The sequence below is a fragment of the Pectinophora gossypiella genome, chromosome 24 (assembly GCF_024362695.1).
Source record: "Pectinophora gossypiella chromosome 24, ilPecGoss1.1, whole genome shotgun sequence".
Classification (NCBI taxonomy): Eukaryota; Metazoa; Arthropoda; class Insecta; order Lepidoptera; family Gelechiidae; genus Pectinophora; species Pectinophora gossypiella.
The window spans coordinates 9,003,847-9,022,508 of NC_065427.1; the positions used below are offsets into that span (position 1 = coordinate 9,003,847).

Genomic DNA, 18,662 nt, shown 5'->3' on the forward strand with positions numbered 1-18,662 from the left:
ATTTGGCACCGTACATCCGACTCCATCATTTGCAACCATCACTCATTCTCTCTACATGTCCGAACCACCTAAGCATCTCTTACATAGATAGGCACTAAATACTTCACACCTCAAACCTATTATCCTAAACCAAACCAAAAACTTTATCATTGAAACCTCTAACTATTATGATAAAGTGAAATCTCACTCTAAGTAAGTACAAGTACTTTGTTCAATCGATTCGGAACCCCTTTTAGAACTGTAGTCGATTTATATTAAGGTCTAGGCAGATGTTATTTATAGACCTAGGAAATAATGCAGACAAACCGTATCTAGACAAACATAAATAATCGACATATAAAAAGACCTTTTAAAATAAAATAGAATTGGGTTTTTTTAAATAACAACGTGAAAAAATATCACCAACAATTACTTAGGTACTTACTTATATAAGTGAATATAAGGATCTGTCCTAACGTATTTTCGGGCTTAATCCGAAAACCACCGCATGGATTTAAATGCGGTTTTTACCTTTATAATCTGAATTTCACCAAGAAGACTTTAATGTATAAAAATACAATAGGCTAATTTCCAACCAGTCAAATCAGTAAATTTTTACTAAACGTCAAAACACGAAATAAAATTAACGTGATAAAATGTCGCACATATTATTGAGTTTTTCATTTTTTTTTTAAATAATTAATTAAAATAGAAAAAAGAAAACATTTCTTGGCAGTTTTTTGGTACCTAGTCTTTATTTAGTAATCAGAATTTCAAAATTTATCTTTGACTTAGGAAACTACCCAATTCTAAAAACAGAATTAGGTATACTTAGGCAACGCCGGATCGCTACGAATCGCTAGTCCCTACAAAATAAATCAGAGCAAAATCTTTGGCCGAAAAAGCTTTCTTTAGCAAGAGTTTATTTTTAATTACACGTGAGAAAGCCAGAAATTTCCTAACGACGATATTTTATTAAACTAATTAAGTAGTTTTTTATCGGTACCGTATCGCGCAGTTTCGAATTCAAGTGGTTTTTACACGAAAGGCTAAATTAGGTGATATATGCGTACAACTAGGTATACTAACTATATGACACTGTTATGTAAAACTATCGTACAGATTAACTTAAATAGCTTATGTTAGCACTTTTTACAAGAATAGTACCAAACAAATCCAATTTATGTATGACTTACAACTAATAATTCGATTAAAATAATAACAATGAACACGAAAAAATACTTACCGCTACTCCGTCGCTTTTAAAACACCTTTTCTCCGTTACCACAGAACATTATTCAAAATTGGAACGCGCGAAAAAATCACTTTTTTGTAAATTAAAAAGAATTTATTTACAATTATTTACAGTTCTGTTGGATTTTCTCTTGTGGACTGGGCTGTGAAACGTCAGTCTGTCCGCATATTTTTTGCGCATGTGCGGGTAACATGGCGGCGTGGGTCGATATTCTCGTGATAAGGTATCATGAAGGCTGCCCCCATAGCAAGCGTGACATTGTGGAAACGGGGTAACGTTTAGAATCGAGGTCACGGTTTTGTACTAGCCCGCGTTCCGCTCTGGGGATGCCAGCTGGAAAATAGTGTTGCCTTTGACGATAAAAAAAAAATATTTTCAGGGCCGTGGCTGTCACTTTATTTTATGTTCACGTCTTATAAGTAGCGCTATAGAAAAATCTTTTTGATTTTAGGGGAATGTGCGGGGCGCCGGGAGGGGGTTGTTACCGTTCTATACGTAATTATTACCTATTACTTATTCTATGGTTGATGTATATATCTATATAGTATAGAGCAGGGGCGTAAAAAATGCCTTAAAGCAATTCACTTGAAAAAGAAAAATAGCTACTTATTTAACAATTCTTGACATTGCGCGCTTACTTTTGTACGCGCAAATGTCATATTGAAATAGAATTGAGATGACTTGCTTTGATATGGCCTTTTTAGACGCCAACTGGATAATTTGCTATGTTTCACCCGATTGCCCGGGATATGCAGAAAGGACAAATTGGGGTTGCTATGTGTAGGTACTTAGTGTGTGTACTCAGCCTGTATTCACTCATTGCTGGATACAGGAACACCCCTAACACTTCATACAAAACACCTCGTTTTACACAGATACTACACATTGACGTTATCGTACACGTGCATCTGTGTAAACCTAGAGGGGTAGGGCTAAAAAAGGGGGTAAACCTAGCTCAGCCGTTGGTGGGGAGCGGAGAGTTGCCGTTCTACCTATACGTAGTATTATTCCTTTTTCTACGGTACATAGGCGGCATGTACGCTATCCTTTCCAGTCCTGTGCAAATGTCATCCACTGCTTTCCGGCGTACCTCACAATCACAATGTCATTCGACCGTTGGGCTCGTGGTGTTGGTAACAGCCTTAGTCCATCTGATGTTATAATAGATACATCACCAGTGAACTTGCTAAATATACATCTTACAAAAGAAATAAAAATGCCAATAACACTAATCCCAGTTTATTCATCAACATCGGCGTGCAGATACCGCACGTCCGCGTCGTGCCGTGTGCGCCCGCGCAGCCGCGCGATGGCCTCCCTCCCCCGCGCGCCCCGCCCCCACATCACCCCCCATATTGCCCCCGCGCAACATAGTAACCCTGTAATTGTTAGTATACTAGTCCGTAAGCCGCTGCTGGATTTGCCTGAAAAAAAAAATATTATGTCAATTTTCATCAGTCCAGCAGCTTCATGATTATTCAAAAGCAACTTCAGCGCTGTCCTCGCGGGCTAGAATGTACGCTCCACATAGAAAGTTCAAATAAATGTTTCGAAATAGAACCAGAATTACCTTCTATGCTGGACTAACTCACCTAAGTATAACAGTAACTGACACCGACTGCTTAACGTGCCCTCCGAAGCACAGAACCATCTTATTTTTCTCGTAGAACAATCAGGTGATTTCAGCCTGCGGTCTTGACCAAACCAGAGGCCAGTATGTCCAAATCTACAATAAGTCACGTCAAAAAAACAGCCTCCATGGTCTGTAGCTTGAGCGTTAGGCTCGCGCTCCGGAGGTCCCGGGTTCGAATCCCGGTGGGGACATTTTACAAAAACCACTTTGTGATCCCTAGTTTGGTTAGGACATACAAACTAATCACCTGATTGTCAGAAAATAAGATGAACCTTCGGAAGGCACGTTAAGCCATTGGTCCCGGTTGCTATTTATTTAAGTAAGTAGTCGTTACATGAGCCATATCAAGGGGTCTCTAGCCGCTCAATAATAAACCTGACATCAGGGTTGATGAGGTTGTTACTCCACCTGACAACCCACACGATAGAAGAATAAGAATACTCACTTGGCTTTTCATCCGAAGTATGCGTTCTCAATCTCTTCGCTTCAATACTCTGTTCTTTCTTCGCTTTCAATGTATCTTCTATATAACTCTTCTTCTTTCCTTCTGTTGTCGTTGAAGTCTTTGGAACTCTGGTTGTCACTTTAGCTGTGCTAGTAACAACCGTAGGTTTTGTAGTATCTTTCTGGATTATTCCAGTTTTGTTGGACATTTTTGCTGTGGTCTTAAAGACTAAGATTGGAAGTTTCTTTGTAGTGGCAATAGGTTTTGTAGGTCTAAATGGCCTCGTTGTTCTTATGACTTTCGGTGTAGTGATGGTTGTCAGTTTTGTAGTTGGAATAGGAGTCATTTTAACAGTTGCTTCTGTTGTGGTAACAGTGGGAGCTACCAGTTTTTGTGTTTGCGGCAACTCTGCAGGGCTGTTCTCATCTGTTGTCGTAGATGAATCTGAAATTGTAAATATACATAACTAATAGGGTACTGGAGGAGCTCCCGGCTGCATCAGCAGTCGTTAATAACCATCAATCCGCACTGGGCCCGCGTGGTGGTTTAAGGCCCGATCTCCCTATCCATCCATAAGGAAGGCCCGTGCCCTAGCAGTGGGGACGTTAATGGGCTGGTGATGAATAGGGTACTTACTGAATTTCCAACTAGTCAAATCAGTTTTGTTTTAGGTTTACGCGGTTATTATCATAATTAAAACACATAATAACGGGTTTATCCCGTGATCATGGCACTGTTGCAGTGTCGAAATATCGGGGGTCTCATATCCCTGATTTAAACGCGGTAAGAACCCGTTATTATGTGTTTTAATTAAATCAGTAACATTATGAAAAAACAACCTGTGACGTCACAGAAAAACGTAACAAAATCTCGCATTTATTATTACTTTTTTAGATCTATCTTTATTTAGTAATCAGTATTTCATAATTTATCTTTAAGCTAGGACTACCCAATTGTGGTAGTCAGAGGTACATCCATCGCAAGATGAACTAAGTACCCACACCTCACCGAGCTTTCTGTTAGACCAACGTGATAGGTGAGCCGTATAGCCGTCTATGATCAAGCCAACTGTGTTAGTGAAAACTGCACTTAAGATAAATCAATAATTCATTGTTGCAAATCCGGTACTGCCGTTCGAACCGGTGTAGAAGTTGTTTCTTTCGTTTTCATAGTTTAACCTACTTAACTGATCATCATGAAATTGGCACACGTTAAAATATCTACACTGGGATACAGAAACGGACATACTTATTATTCAAGGAAGGAAAATTAACTGCTCGATCATGTTTTGCATCTCTCTCTTTTCAGGGATGCTTCTAATTAATCTATAGAACATTCTAGAGTCCAATAAAAAGAGTAGGTACCAGTAACAAATACTTTCTTTCTTTCTTTCTTCTTCTTTCTAACAACCTACGACCATGCGGATGAAGCCCATAAAGCAGCATTTGAATGAATTAATTCTGTGAAATTGGCAAGTGGGCTACCACTTGGTATAACGCTTGCCTCTCACTTTGAGGTCGCAGGTTCGAATCCAGCACAGGCCTAAACCAATGATTGTCGAATTTGTTTTCGAATTCATGTTTAGATCATAAATGATTATCACGTGTTCAGCGGTGAAGGAGAACATCGCGAGGAAACCCACAATCCCGAGAAATACAAGTTTCGGAGGTATGTGACCTAACCTGGATTGGGCTGGTTTTCCCTTCGCAGGTTGGAAGGTCAGACAGGCAGTCGGTTCTGGAAAAAACCGGAACTATCGAATCTTCAGGTAAGGTAAGAAGATCCTGTGAGAAACGGGATGGTGCTAGGGAGCTGTGTGTAAGGTCTTCTTGGTCTTCCCCTTCCTCTCTTTCCTTCTATCTTGTGTCCAATCATCATGCCTCTTCTGTCCTTAGTAGTATTAGCGTTGTGATGACGCAACGCACTGTAACAACGTTCCAACTCACCAAAGACACACACGTCGAAGAAATCAGGACAGCACTTGCCATCAGCCACACACGAAGCAGTACATCCACAACCCAGTTCCGTATCCGGTATACCGAATACGTCACAGCGGCCGGAGCAAGAATCCGCTGAAAAAGACATTTATATACAGGGTGTTAGTGACATCGTAACGAAAACTTTGAGGGATGATTGAGACCATGATTCGGAGTTGATATATCAAGTGGACTGAAAATTCCACTTGATATCAACTTAGAATCATGGTCTGAACCATCCCCCTCAGTATTCGTTACGGTGTCACTGCACCCATACCTACTTGTATGGCTACCATTATGTACTTGTGCGGGGTGTAAGTAACATCGAGCATAGAATTGAAAATAATTAAAAAAAAACTAAAACAAAAATCATGAACTTTGTGACGGCAAATTCCACTTGATATTAACTCAGAATTATGGTCTGAATCATCATCATGATGTCACTAACACCCTGTATTTTAAACATTTATAGTTTGTACCTACCCAAAAACAATTTTAATTCTATCTACTTTTACCTGTTATTTTATATGCACCGAAAAGGAAAAATTTACATAAAAATAACAATTATGCATAATTGTTCGGCTCCTTGCTGGGCGCCAAAAATCCAAACCGCCCGCGGTGGCACCCAGCATGGGGCCTAACAATTGTAATTGGGTAGATGACTGGGTCAAAAATAGAATATAAATTGCTAATATAGAGACAAAACCTGTTCTAAAATGTGAAAAAACTCAATATTTTTTTTCGATTTAAGTATTTACTAATTTTGAAATAAACTTAGGTAGGCAACAATGGTTACAACTTTTATAACTTATTCCTTTGAATTCCCATAAAAAAAATTTCGTTTAGTCGTTTTATTACAAGTATTATGTCATTTTTCATCTAGCTTATTGGCGCCCAGAATGGGGCCGACAACATTTTTTTTATTTGTAAATACTTACAAGCAATGAAGTGTATTACTTACGCATAACTACAGCAGGTGTGGTAGCCATATTCTTTGCAATTGTGCAGTTAACTCCTTGCAGGATGGATACGTCATCAATAGCTATATCGCTTGTAAAGCTTGACCCTCGAATGCCTTCTATTACGATCTGTAGTAAAGTGAACACATAAGTTTTAGTTGGATAATAACATAAGCTCAAGCACGGCCTGTGTGGCCCACGATCCGGGGGCCCCGGGTTCGAATCTCGGTGGGGACATATCACAAAAGTTACTTTGTGATCCCCAGTTTCGTTCGTACATTACAGGCTGATCACCTGATCGTCCGAAAGTATGATGATCCGTGCTTCGAAAGGCACGTTAAGCCGTTGGTCCCAGTTACTACTTACTGATGTAAGTATGTATTCGTTACATGAGCCATGTCAGGGGCCTTTGGCGGCTCAATAGTAACCCTAACAACAGTTTTAAGGTGGATTATAAACCTCATCAACCCGGGTATCAGGGACATCGGGGCCCTTAACATCAGTAATCGCAACCAACGGGTTAACCTGTCGGAACGGATCATCTCACGTTCGGACAATCAGCTGATCAGCCTGCAATGTACGTAACTACGTAAGATTGTACTATTTATATCAATCTTCTTCTTTGCGAGTCGATGGCGATCGATACTAAATTTTTGCTGACCAGTAATTGGCCACGCTTACGGCATTGTCAGTGGCTTCGTAAAGGTCTTATAACAATAGTTACCCATGTTTGTGATTTGTTAGTTAAGTTTACTGTACGCCTTGGATTTTTCCGTTAGTGCAGTAATAAAACCGTTTTTTCTAAATAAATAAATTAGCAAATCAGAGCTTACAAAGCGATTTTTGACATGTTTCCGGGATTCGAACCCGGGACCACAGAGGCCGTTTATTGATACTGAATATCATCATATCCAAAAAAACAAAAGAATCGAACCTGAAAATCATCATTCAAATCCGTCAGCATGGAAACACCTCCATACCAAACATCTCCTTGGTTCCCCCACTTCTCGAAGAGGAGATACTTCCTCCTCTCAGACTCTGGTAGCCTCATCAGGTGCGCCAGAGCCACCTGGTCTGGCTTCTGGTATATCCGGAGGCCTCCTGTTGTCCTGGAAAAAAATATCCTATTATTTTCTGCAAAGATATCTTTGTCTTCCACAATACGGCGATACGGCTCTTCCGATACCGACCCCGCTAGCGTGGTCGACGATTTCTCTCAATCAGCGCTTATCGCTATCGACCCACTAGAATCGATTATTTTTTTAATTTTCAACAGGCTCGTCCCCTAATACATGGGACTTAAACATAGCTGGTGAGGAGTGGGAACAGGTACTATACAATACACCTCTGCCTACCCCTTCGGGGATACAGGCGTGATGCTATGTTATGTTATGATAATGAGGATAATAACTAGAAGCTCAAATGTAGGTGGCAGCACTGTTGAGTGTTCCTAAATTTTGACAGTTTTCCTTTACATCACATCATCAGCCCCTTAACGTCCCCACTGTTGGGGCACGGGCCTTCCCTATGGATGGATAGGGAGATCGTGCCTTAAACCACCACGCGGGCCCAGTGCGGATTGATGGTTATTAACGACTGCTAATGCAGCCGGGACCAACGGCTTAACGTGCCTTCCGAAGCACGTAGGAGCTCGAGATGAAAACTTTTTTTTTGTGATCACCCATCCTAAGACCGGCCTTTGCGAATGTTGGTTAACTTCAACAATCGCAGACCGAGCGCGTTTACCGCTGCGCCACCGAGCTCCTCACGCCACCGAGCTCCTCAAGTTCTCCATACTGTCCGGCTAAAACTCGCGTCTCCCGTCTGAAGGATGTCTTATGAATAACAAAAGCAGCCAGTTGGAGAAACTTAACAAAAAAATGGTTACTTACTTGCCAAACATGTGATAGAAGAAAGAGAAACATCCGTTTTTCGCCAAACTTGCGTCGTAGATAGGTGATAGCAAGCGAGCTGTGTCGTTCCACAGCCTAGAAGTACTTTCTATGTACATGTAGTAACCTGAAATTAAATTATAATTTTTCATGTACTTCAATCAATCAATTGGAAGGACGTAATATACGATCCCGACGACCCTATTACTCTAGCCATAGAGGCAGCCAATCAGCTCGCGACACCAAACACTTCAGGACCCCGATACCGACCCCGCCGGCGTGGTCGACGATTTCCCTCAATCAGCGCTTATCGCTATCGACCCACTAGGGTCAAGTAATTCTTTCAAATATTCTTCCTCTCAGACGACCTAAGCCGAGGTTCGCGCCCAACTGGGCACCCTCAGTACTGTTGTCTTAAACGTTGTACCGGGTGAGAGCCTTCAGCGCTCCCCATTTGTCCGGCCAAGTAAGTAGTTAATGCCGTCTGCGGCAAATCTACAATAAGTCAACAAAAAAAACAATCAGTAATACTTTATTGCACAACGACATATACACAGGACATACCAACCTCGTATTACACAGACACCACACATTGACGTTATCGTACACTCGCGTCTGTGTGTGTGACGTCTGACGCCATACGATTCGAGTCTAAACTATGTCCGAGGGGGGGTAAGGTAAACCTATCTGAGACGCTGGTGGGGAGCGGAGGGTTGCCGTTCTATACATAGTATTATTCTTTATTCTGTGGCATGCTCTAATAATATTTTTTTTCTTAATAATTTAAAACATACAAAACCAGTCGTTGAGCGTTCGTCTCACGATCCGGAAGTCCCAGGTTCAGATACCGGTGGGGACATACCACGAATATTACTTTAATTTCTTCCATGTAAGCTCTTCTTGCCAAGGCACTCAAGATCCTTATTAGTTTTACCTGATCCACGCTCCCCAAATGTATGGTCATACGAAGGTCCAGTGAAGAGGAACGAGCTGGGCGTCTTCTTGCTGAGCCGCTTCCAGTCGAAGTCGTGAAGCTCATCCTGGGACCAGCCACAGAGGTTGGGGTCCTCAAAGTCGCAGGATAGCGCGCTCGGATTAGTGGCGTCTGCAGACAAAGACACAATCACTTTGTGATCCCTAGTTTGGTCAGGACATTACAGGCTGATCACCGGATTGTCGGAAAGTAAGATGATCCGTGTTTGGGAAGGCACGTTAAGCCGTTGGTTCAGCCATTTCGATGCCTTAAGCTGCTCAATAATAACCCTGACACCAGGGTTGATGGGATTGGTAATCCACCTCACAATCCACACGATAGAAGAAGAACCGAAAAAGTAAAGCCTTGGAAGGCACGTTAAGTCCTTGATCCCGGACAACTAGCCCAATGGTGGAGTATGCTACCTCTGCCCAGCAATGGGACGTATATAGGCATCATAGCTTCATCATCATCATGGCTTTTAAATCAGTTATCGGTGTAGCATTCTCTATGCTACTTTTTTAGAGAAAATTGGGCAATGGTTTCCCTCTTGCCTTCTGCAGTATTCTGTCTGACGCGAGTGGGATTGCGCCCAGAGTAGTAGACTACTCTCTGTGAAATAGATTTCAAAGCCGTTCTCCTGTTCTCCGCCTCGGAATAGTACTGACAGTTACTGTTATCATAGCTTATGGCTCCAAATATGGCGTCCATCCTCTTACCAACGCATGTAGGCGCAGTGGCATTCCATTTCTTCCCATCACAGTATATTGCTGGAGAGCCGAGTAGCTTATGCTGCGGGAGGCAGAAGACCATAGCCCACGCGTCCTTGTGTGACGTCATCACCACACCATTCGCTATCTTTGGCAGTTGGCAGCCTGGTTCTGTGAAGGAAATTTTCATATTGAGTACTGTAGCAGAGTACAAACTCTGCACATACTGCCTATCGTTCTGACCGTCAATCATTTTAAATTACGAAATTCTCATTCCATTCCGCATTTCCTTTCATTTTACACTGACTCATTGCATCCCCGAGCTGCTTCATAAGAACAACATAAATGTATTATACTGTTTAGATCTGGCCGTGCTCTCTAATTCTTGATTTATTAATAAACTATATATACTAGCTATTATACTAGCTTTTGCCCGCGACTTCGTCCGCGTGGCGTGTTATAAAAGAGAGATCTTTGTGTGTGGGAGTGCATATCGAATTTCAAGCATCTAACTTATGCAGTTTAGATTTCTTCATATTTTTTTTTTTCCCGCTAACTCCCATTTTTCAAAATACAGCCATAACTAAACTTTATATTTACTAAGGTATGCATGCATGCTAGATTGAAAGCATCTATCTTACGCGGTTTCGTTTCTTTCATACAAATGTTTCTTCCCGCTAACTCCCGTTTCCGTGGGATATTGCAATATCCTGTTGCAACTAAGCTTTAATTTAACTAAGGTACCTAACTAAGGTAAGGCATGCCAAATTTCAAGCGTCTAACTTAAGCGGTTTAGATTTTTCACACAAAAGGATTTTCCCGCTAATTACTGTTCCCGTGGGAATTCCGGGAATTCCTTTCTTAGTGCACCTCTACGGTACCTAAGCTACGTCCCTTCCAAATTTCAAGTGCCTACGTTTAGCCGTTTAGGCTGTGCGTTGATATGTCAGTCAGTCAGTTTCTCCTTTTATATATTTTACTACTTGCTGATGTACGTAGTCGTTACTTGAGTCACGTCAGAGGCCTATGGCGGCTCAATAATAATCCTGACACCAGGGTTGATGAGGTTGGTCGTCCACCTCTCAACCCACACGATAAAAGGGAGAAGATAGGTTACAACGTAATTCTATACCACGGAATAGAAGAAATAGGTTGGAAAGGCCTTAACGCGCATTTTTTACGATAACCGCTACCGCCTGTGCAGTCATGAGCAATAATCATGTACCCACTTTAGAACCCTGTCGCACTATCATATTTGACATTTAATGAGGCTTACGGTTTAATTTGAGGAGCTCGGTGGCGCAGCGGTAAACGCACTCGGTCTGCGATTGTTGAAGTTAAGCAACGTTCGCAAAGGCCGGTCATAGGATGGATGGGTGACCACAAAAAAAAGTTTTCATCTCGAGCTCCTCCGTGCTTCGGAAGGCACGTTAAGCCGTTGGTCCCGGCTGCATTAGCAGTCGTTAATAACCACCAATCCGCACTAGGCCCGCGTAGTGGTAGGCCCGATCTCCCTATCCATCCATAGGGAAGGCCCGTGTCCCAGCAGTGGGGACGTTAATGGGCTGATGATGATGTGTTGTCTTTAATAAATAAATATTTTTTTATTTTTTTTATTTTTATTATTATAGGGATATAGGGCCAGAAAAAACGACTTTGTTTTATACTATGTAGTGAAGAGCGCCACACACAAAAAAAAGTCTCTCACGAAGTGCCTCATTATTACTTACTGACACAAACTGGCGTGGGCACATCCCATTCTCCATCACGGCATGTCGCGTACTTATTTCCCACAAGCTCGTAACCGATGAAGCAGACGAACTTTATTAGCTTACTCTTCTGTCTAATGCGGTACCGCCCGTGAGTGAAGTTTGGGAAAGGACACGGGCGCGAAGACATGCCATATTCTGAAAAAAAAATTGTAATTGAAAACAATTTTATTTTGCTGTTGTAAAACCGTTTGCTCCATACATCGACTACGTCGCGATTTGTTAATCAACTGCAAATATAAGTTTGTAAATGCAAAAACAGGCTAAAAATCGTCATAAATTTTGATACGCATTGATTTCCAAGCTTGATTTTTATACAGCTTCATAAGACCGCAGACATAAAAATATTACAATATGTTAATATCAACTTGATAGGTATTCGAGAAAAAGGTCTTGGCAGACAGACGCACAGATGGATATAACACTGATATAGTTTCCATATCGTAAAATAATTGTAAGATTTTATAAAGCTGAATATTGTATTTCCTTTGCTATGTATGCTAGACGTAAAAAAGTTATGTTGTGAATAATATTGCCATGAAAAATAAAATACCCGCTTATCAGCAGTATCTGCTATAGATCCCCTACTTTATTTAATGATCAATCAATCAATCGTAATTATTTTATTAATTCGTATTGCAATTTATTTATTTATTTAAATACAATTTATAAGCAACACACTTCACATGTAAAATTACAAAAACGATTTTATTTATTTACTCCTCCAAACAAATTATGACCACGGTCGAAAAATGAGTAAATATAATAATTATTATTTTTAACTATTTTATTAATTTTGTTCATAATTTTTAAATATGATTAAGATTAAAAAATAATAATCATAAATTTACCATTAAACGGACAAAACCTTTATTCCCGCAAGTTTTTTTTATTATTTTTTAGATTTGCCTTAGATGGTTATGTAACTTGGCCGGCGGCAAAAACAAGAAAGCATAGATAATTTATTTATAAAGCCATCGATTTAAAAAAATCCCACTTCATATTTATTATCTGAAAAATTCCACAACATACATACATTGTAAAGTACGAAACGAGTTAAAAACATGAAATAAATAAAGTTTATCAGGCGGATGCTCGCTCTTGGTCTCTCACATGGAACTTCCGTCCGTTACTCGCGTGGGAGGATCCTTTGCGTGACCTGAGCTTATGTTTTTGTAAATACACAGTTTTTATGCCAGTAATCCTATTTGTGCGGCCAAGTAGCTTGCGTTGCGGCAAATCTACAATAAGTCACGTCAAAAAACAGCTAGTAATCTCTACGACCTTGATTATAAGATGTTAACTCGAAACTTCCCCCAGACTCGGCTTCAGCTGAGCAATTTTAGTATTTTAAGTTAACATTTACGTCCTTGACTTTAGGATTTTATTCACTGGAGTCTGAGATTTATCATACACCAATAAAATAATACGAAAATAATCACTTCGCCTTTACTCAATCTCTATAGAGTAAACTCAAGATTGAGGGTACGGATAAGATTGAGAGGGATGGAGGATTTTGAGCTGAGTTTGTGGTCTTCCTCAACTGAGGACGGGGTCGAGGAAGTTTCGATCGCATTCGGCTTTTGACCTCTGGAAGGACCGGGTTCTGTCCCTGATGAGGGCACATAATAATAATCACTTTGTGATCCGTTGTTTGGTTAGGATATTACAGACTGATTACCCTATTGTATGACCCTAAGCCGGTCCATGCTCTGGTACGCTCGTCAAGATGGTGACCCTTTTTGTTATATTTTTAAATCTGCAAGTATGTAGTTGTTACATTTAATTTTGCCATATCAGGCACCACTCAAAGAAAGATAGTAAGTAATTCCTGCTGGGATAAGCAATAAGTAACAAACAGTTTATTTTGACGTGACTTATTGTAGATTTGTGCTATTAACTACTTGACCGGATAAATAGGGAACGTTGAGGGCTCCACTCAGTACAAAATTTAAGACAACAGGCCAGAGGGTACCCAGTAGAGTGCGCCTCCGTTCAGAGCGTCGTCGGAGTGGATTAATACATAATAAAGAATTAATCGTTCCTGACTGAATGAGGGTAATTGTCGACGCCGACGGCGGGGTTGGTATCGAGATCAATAAATACTTAAATAACGTTCGAGAATTACTACTCTAGTTGTACACACACGTTAAGTGAATCTGCTCACTAATTCCACATATCAATAGTGATTATACTTCAACCAATGAGAGACATAGAATACCAAATTGCATAAACTTTTAAAAATTGGGTCAATTAGAATACAAAGTATGTTCTTTAAGTACCCATCAAAATAAAATAAGATCAGATCAATATCAAAATAAAATAAATAAATGTTAAATCCAAAATCGAGGTTTATTTTTAGATTTTACATAACTTCTAAACCCCATGGGTTCAATCCGTTTTACTTATTAATTATAACTCATCGAATGGCAATGGTAATGGTCGTGATGCGCGATGATTGATTTTGGCTTCGTCCATATGTATATATTTTACGCATTGTCCTTTATATAAAAAATAAAATAGAACTACGGCGCTTGAGTTTAAAATCTCTTTAGGCAAAAAAGTAGTTGGATAACAGCACTTCACAATTAGAATTTGCCACAAACTGCCTAATTTCTATATGAGTAGATATTATAATAATGTTATTTATAATTAAAATTATTTATAGTTTAACTCACGTGCAAGGACGTCGCTGAAAATAAATAACAACAAAAAACACTTCTTAAAAAACATTTTACACTAATAAAAATATAGATTGTGAAAGAACATTAATTAAAATTTTTATAAATAAGTATGTTTTATTTTAGTACAGCACTGGTCACCAATGGTGCATTTTGAATAATGTAACCGCACACAGATAATTATATGGTTTTTGTTTTAGCACAATGAATATGAAATTGAAACAGAAGCGACAAACAGACTAATAATTTGATTACACACACATATAAGCTCACGACTATATCCCAATTGAGTCGTCAGAGGTACATGAACTAAGTACCCACACCTCGCCAAGCTTTCTATTAGACCAACGTGATAGGCGGAGAGTATTTGATTACACATTTTGAATTGATAAAAGAGGACACTTGATAAAATCTGAAGATAAACGAGAACATTTCTTTTAACTGATTATTTTTTGTGTCTTTCATTGTTCGTATCGTCGTTATATAAGTACGCAGTAGTATAGTCATTTTAGACAAAACTTATTAAATATTTATTACGATACCTACAATCCTTAGTATCATTATAATCATCTTCTGATTCCATACCTAAGATTCAGTGTAGACATTTGAAATAGCTATATACGTCTTTAGGCACTCGTTGGTCACCTATTGGTTAAATGAACGTGGGTAGAAAAATAGTCTTGTTGTAGGTATTAACTAAAACAAAATTGCGCTTCTGCATTGGCGTACATAATCTTTGTCCGAAACGGGAAGTGCTATCGGAGGAACCGGACTTTCCACTGATATTCCTTCGAATGCTATCAATTGCCACTGTGCTGAACTATCCACATGGTATTTACAATGGCTAATCATTATCTTATCATTTAAAAGCCACCCCGCAATTGTACTTTACAAATGATTCATTAATTTTGGCGTCCCTTTTCCGGAATGTAACGATAAATTCGGAATGTTTCTATGACGTGTGCTTCCTCTTTACTTGTTTATACGTCATTATTTGTGGGATTAATTTGGAATAACGTTAATTAATATAAACAGCTTTTAATTCCGTCACACTGCTAAGTTTCTGCTCGCATCATCTAAGTCTACATCGTTGTCGCTTCACATGCTAGTTACAAAATACTAAAGACGCTTGTTCGTTGTCATTTTTAAGCATGTAAGGATGTTTTTGCTTCGCGCTTAGAAACTATTACTACTGAACACACACATTCTTAATCAGGGTTGATATGGAACATACTCCACCACTCTGACCAGCCGACCGGGAATCAAACCAGCAACATTAGTGGCCCTGGCCGACACGTCACGCGCGATTAAGAGTCTAGTGCCAATAATTATTAACATAGGTACATAAGATTTAATATATATACCACTACTAGATTTCTAATAGCACACGAACGGGGAACTTGATTATTATGTTATAGTTATTACATAAACAGCCTATATATACGTCCCACTGCTGGGCACAGGCCTCCCCTCAATCAACCGGAGGGGGTATGGAGCATACTCCACCACGCTGCTCCAATGCGGGTTGGTGGAGGTGTTTTTTACGGCTAATAGCCGGGACCAACGGCTTAACGTGCCCTCCGAAGCACGGAATCATCTTACTTTTTCGGACAATCAGGTGATTCAAGCCTGAAAAGTCCTTACCAAACAAAGGACAGTCTCACAAAGTGATTTCGACAATGTCCCCATCGGGAATCGAACCCGGACCTCCAGATCGTGAGCCTTACGCTCTAACCACTTATAGTTATTAATCTTAGTAAATTAATACAACTTTAATTATTATAATAATTCAAAAAGTAAATAAAATAAAAGTATTTTTTTGAGTTTATGTAGGGGTGAAATTATTTATACGTTGGCAACATTTTATTAAACGTCAAGTCAAACGTCAACGGCATAAGGCTAAGCTCGGTGTCGTGATATTTATATTATTGTGTTTTTATTTGCAATTTTCCTATTTTTATTAGAAACTTAATAGCCATGGACTTAATATGTCGTTTATGTCTGTCTGTTGATTATGAAAATGTTCGTAACTTGTTTGAAAACACTATTTTATTGACCAAAATCACATCATGTTTGAAACTTGAGGTAAGATTGCATTATAAATATTAGGTTTTATTAGATTTGATATGTCTGTTTTCCATTAAATTAGAAGGTTAGACGAAGGAAAATCTGTACAGCTCTATCTGTATTGTTTTTGAGGAACATAGCCTGGAAAGTTCCTCATTGTACCAATACAATTGTCTTATATAGACCAATATTCGCTACACTTTTTTATTGTTTTCAGTTGACAAAAGCTGACTGCCTACCGAAACTAGTATGTGTAAAATGCATAGAAAAAGTTGAAGATATTTACAGATTTAATAAAATAGTAGCTGATAATCAGAAAACTTTATATACACATATGAAAAAAGGAACCGAATCATTGAATTTATTTTATTCTAATTTACAAAAATACAAATTGCCAGTAGAAAATATAAATGCGAAGTTCATAGATGTGGGAAATAAAGAAGATGATAACATTGAAGAAATGAACGTTGAATATTTAGATGTTGAATATTTAGAAGTTGAATATTTAGATGACAATTTTGACTATTATGACAATGAGAGTGAAGGTTATAAGAAGTCTGTTGATCAGATTAAAAATGGAACCAAATCCAAAAATAAGAAACAAAAAACTGAAGCTGTAGATGTAAAATTAACCGTAAAAATTGAAAATCTAGAAAAGGAACCTCAGTCAGCCAGTGACACAGACAATAAAGAAGCAAAAGTATTAAAAACTTATAATTACCAATTTAAATGTCTAACATGTTTTGAAATATTAGAAAATAGAAAAGCACTATTAACACATTACCGAACTGTCCACAAACCAGAAACAACAGATAAGATTGAAGATGATGAAGACATTGAAGATTTTATTATAAAAGAGGGTTCAAACAAATATAAGTGTGGCAAATGTAATAATGATAAGGTGTTCATAAATAAGAAAACTCTTTGCAGACATTTGAAAGATAACCACAAACAAAACCGGCCTTACATTTGTAATTTGTGTGGTAAGCATAGTTTTATTTAGGGCCTGTTCACACTAGCGATTTGTCCGGCGATTATTCAGCGATTTCACGGCGAGATCGCGGCGTGCACGCGGCGACATCGCCACAATTTATCCAACGCCACGATATAGCTGTGTGCTCGCGGAGCGATTATTTTTTAGTAGCAAACTACCCACATTTCGCTACCGTTCTGCAGTCTTTTTATCTCAGGACGTCCACCACCACCTTATAATCATTCTAATGAACATCCTCCTATACTTTTTGTAATTGTTTTGTGAAAAATTTTAAGTAATGTGTATTGTCTTGTCTTTGTGTGTGGCGTCCTCTTATAATAAACAATTAAAAAAAAATGTTCCAGGTCGCACCTACAGGGACATTAATCACATAATTGGCCACATCCCTGCCCATACCAATGAAAAACTGCATTGTTCATTTAAATGTGGTTTCAGCAGCAGTCACGTTACCTGCTTGAAGGTGCACGAGAGAGTACACAGGGGTGATTTTAAGGTAAATATAAATAGGTATAATTTTTGTATGTAGTGTATATTTTTGTGTATTTTGGTTTTACTTGATTTTTGTTTTTTTAGTACCGTCACGAGCATTAATATGTATACACTTTGGTACCATGTCACATTAACTTATTTGACAAACTGAACTGTAAGTCTCACTAAATGTCAAATATGTTAGTGCGACAGAGTCCTAAAGTGGGTACGTTATATTGCTCATGACTGTACTCACCCATGCTTAGGGAAACTCACAATGAGAAAATTAAACGGAAAAAAATCTGACTCAGACAGGAATTGAACCCGTAGCTCTTGTCAAACCGGGACGAGCGTGTTAACCATTACACCACCGGGTCCCCCTGTGCATGCGAACAAAAATCATTAAAAAAAGCTAAGGTGTAATCTTTATGATGAGCTGAAATCTACATGGAACTGTAGCCTTATTGGTCTAAGAAATAGTACTCAATATTCTCGATAGATGGCGCCAACGCCGACGCCAGCGTCGGCGTAATGGCGATACATAGATCGAAAGATCATGGTTAACACACTCGTGCCGGTTTGACGAGAGCTGCGGGTATAGTCAGTTTTTTTTTCGATTTAATTTTCTCTGTTGGTTTTACTTTACTATATTTATGTTTTTTTTTTAATATAATTTCATAATACAAATTTATTCAAATACAAAAAAGTCGTCAAATAATCTAACTTAAAATTACTTAACTTAGAACCCACTCCGTGTCAAACTTGGCCCAAAAGTGTCATGGGCACTTTTTATAGCATATTATTAGCAGCGTTACCGCGTTGGATTGCCACGGACAACCTCTGAGCCAAGTAAGACCCGGA

At 39.0% G+C, this 18,662-nt stretch overlaps 3 protein-coding genes across 16 annotated transcripts in view; 1 reads left to right on the plus strand and 2 right to left on the minus strand.

Annotated features, from left to right (window-relative positions):
• The window catches only part of LOC126377815 (calcium-dependent secretion activator), a 75,362-nt gene extending 72,812 nt beyond the window's left edge, over nucleotides 1-2,550 (minus strand). For all 12 annotated transcript variants that reach the window (XM_050025690.1, XM_050025698.1, XM_050025696.1 and 9 more), the window contains exon 1: nucleotides 1,226-2,550. The gene's annotated coding sequence lies outside the window, so the exon portion shown is untranslated. The remainder of the gene's footprint in view (nucleotides 1-1,225) is intronic.
• LOC126377960 (MAM and LDL-receptor class A domain-containing protein 1-like) lies at nucleotides 2,474-14,433 on the minus strand. Its single transcript, XM_050025994.1, has 10 exons — nucleotides 14,270-14,433; nucleotides 11,553-11,729; nucleotides 9,832-9,993; nucleotides 9,074-9,244; nucleotides 8,140-8,266; nucleotides 7,182-7,356; nucleotides 6,250-6,376; nucleotides 5,259-5,384; nucleotides 3,313-3,756; nucleotides 2,474-2,658 (listed from the first exon to the last, which is right to left on the minus strand). The coding sequence occupies exons 1-10, from the start codon at nucleotides 14,322-14,324 to the stop codon at nucleotides 2,474-2,476; spliced, it is 1,749 nt and encodes a 582-aa protein (XP_049881951.1). The 5' UTR covers nucleotides 14,325-14,433.
• Nucleotides 14,434-16,167: 1,734 nt separating this feature from the next.
• Nucleotides 16,168-18,662, plus strand: part of LOC126377735 (zinc finger protein 883-like) — a 35,914-nt gene continuing 33,419 nt past the window's right edge. For all 3 annotated transcript variants that reach the window (XM_050025543.1, XM_050025542.1, XM_050025541.1), the window contains exons 1-3: nucleotides 16,168-16,357; nucleotides 16,557-17,322; nucleotides 17,678-17,826. In XM_050025543.1, the coding sequence (XP_049881500.1) occupies nucleotides 16,250-16,357; nucleotides 16,557-17,322; nucleotides 17,678-17,826 (1,023 nt within the window). In that variant the 5' untranslated portion in view covers nucleotides 16,168-16,249. The remainder of the gene's footprint in view (nucleotides 16,358-16,556; nucleotides 17,323-17,677; nucleotides 17,827-18,662) is intronic.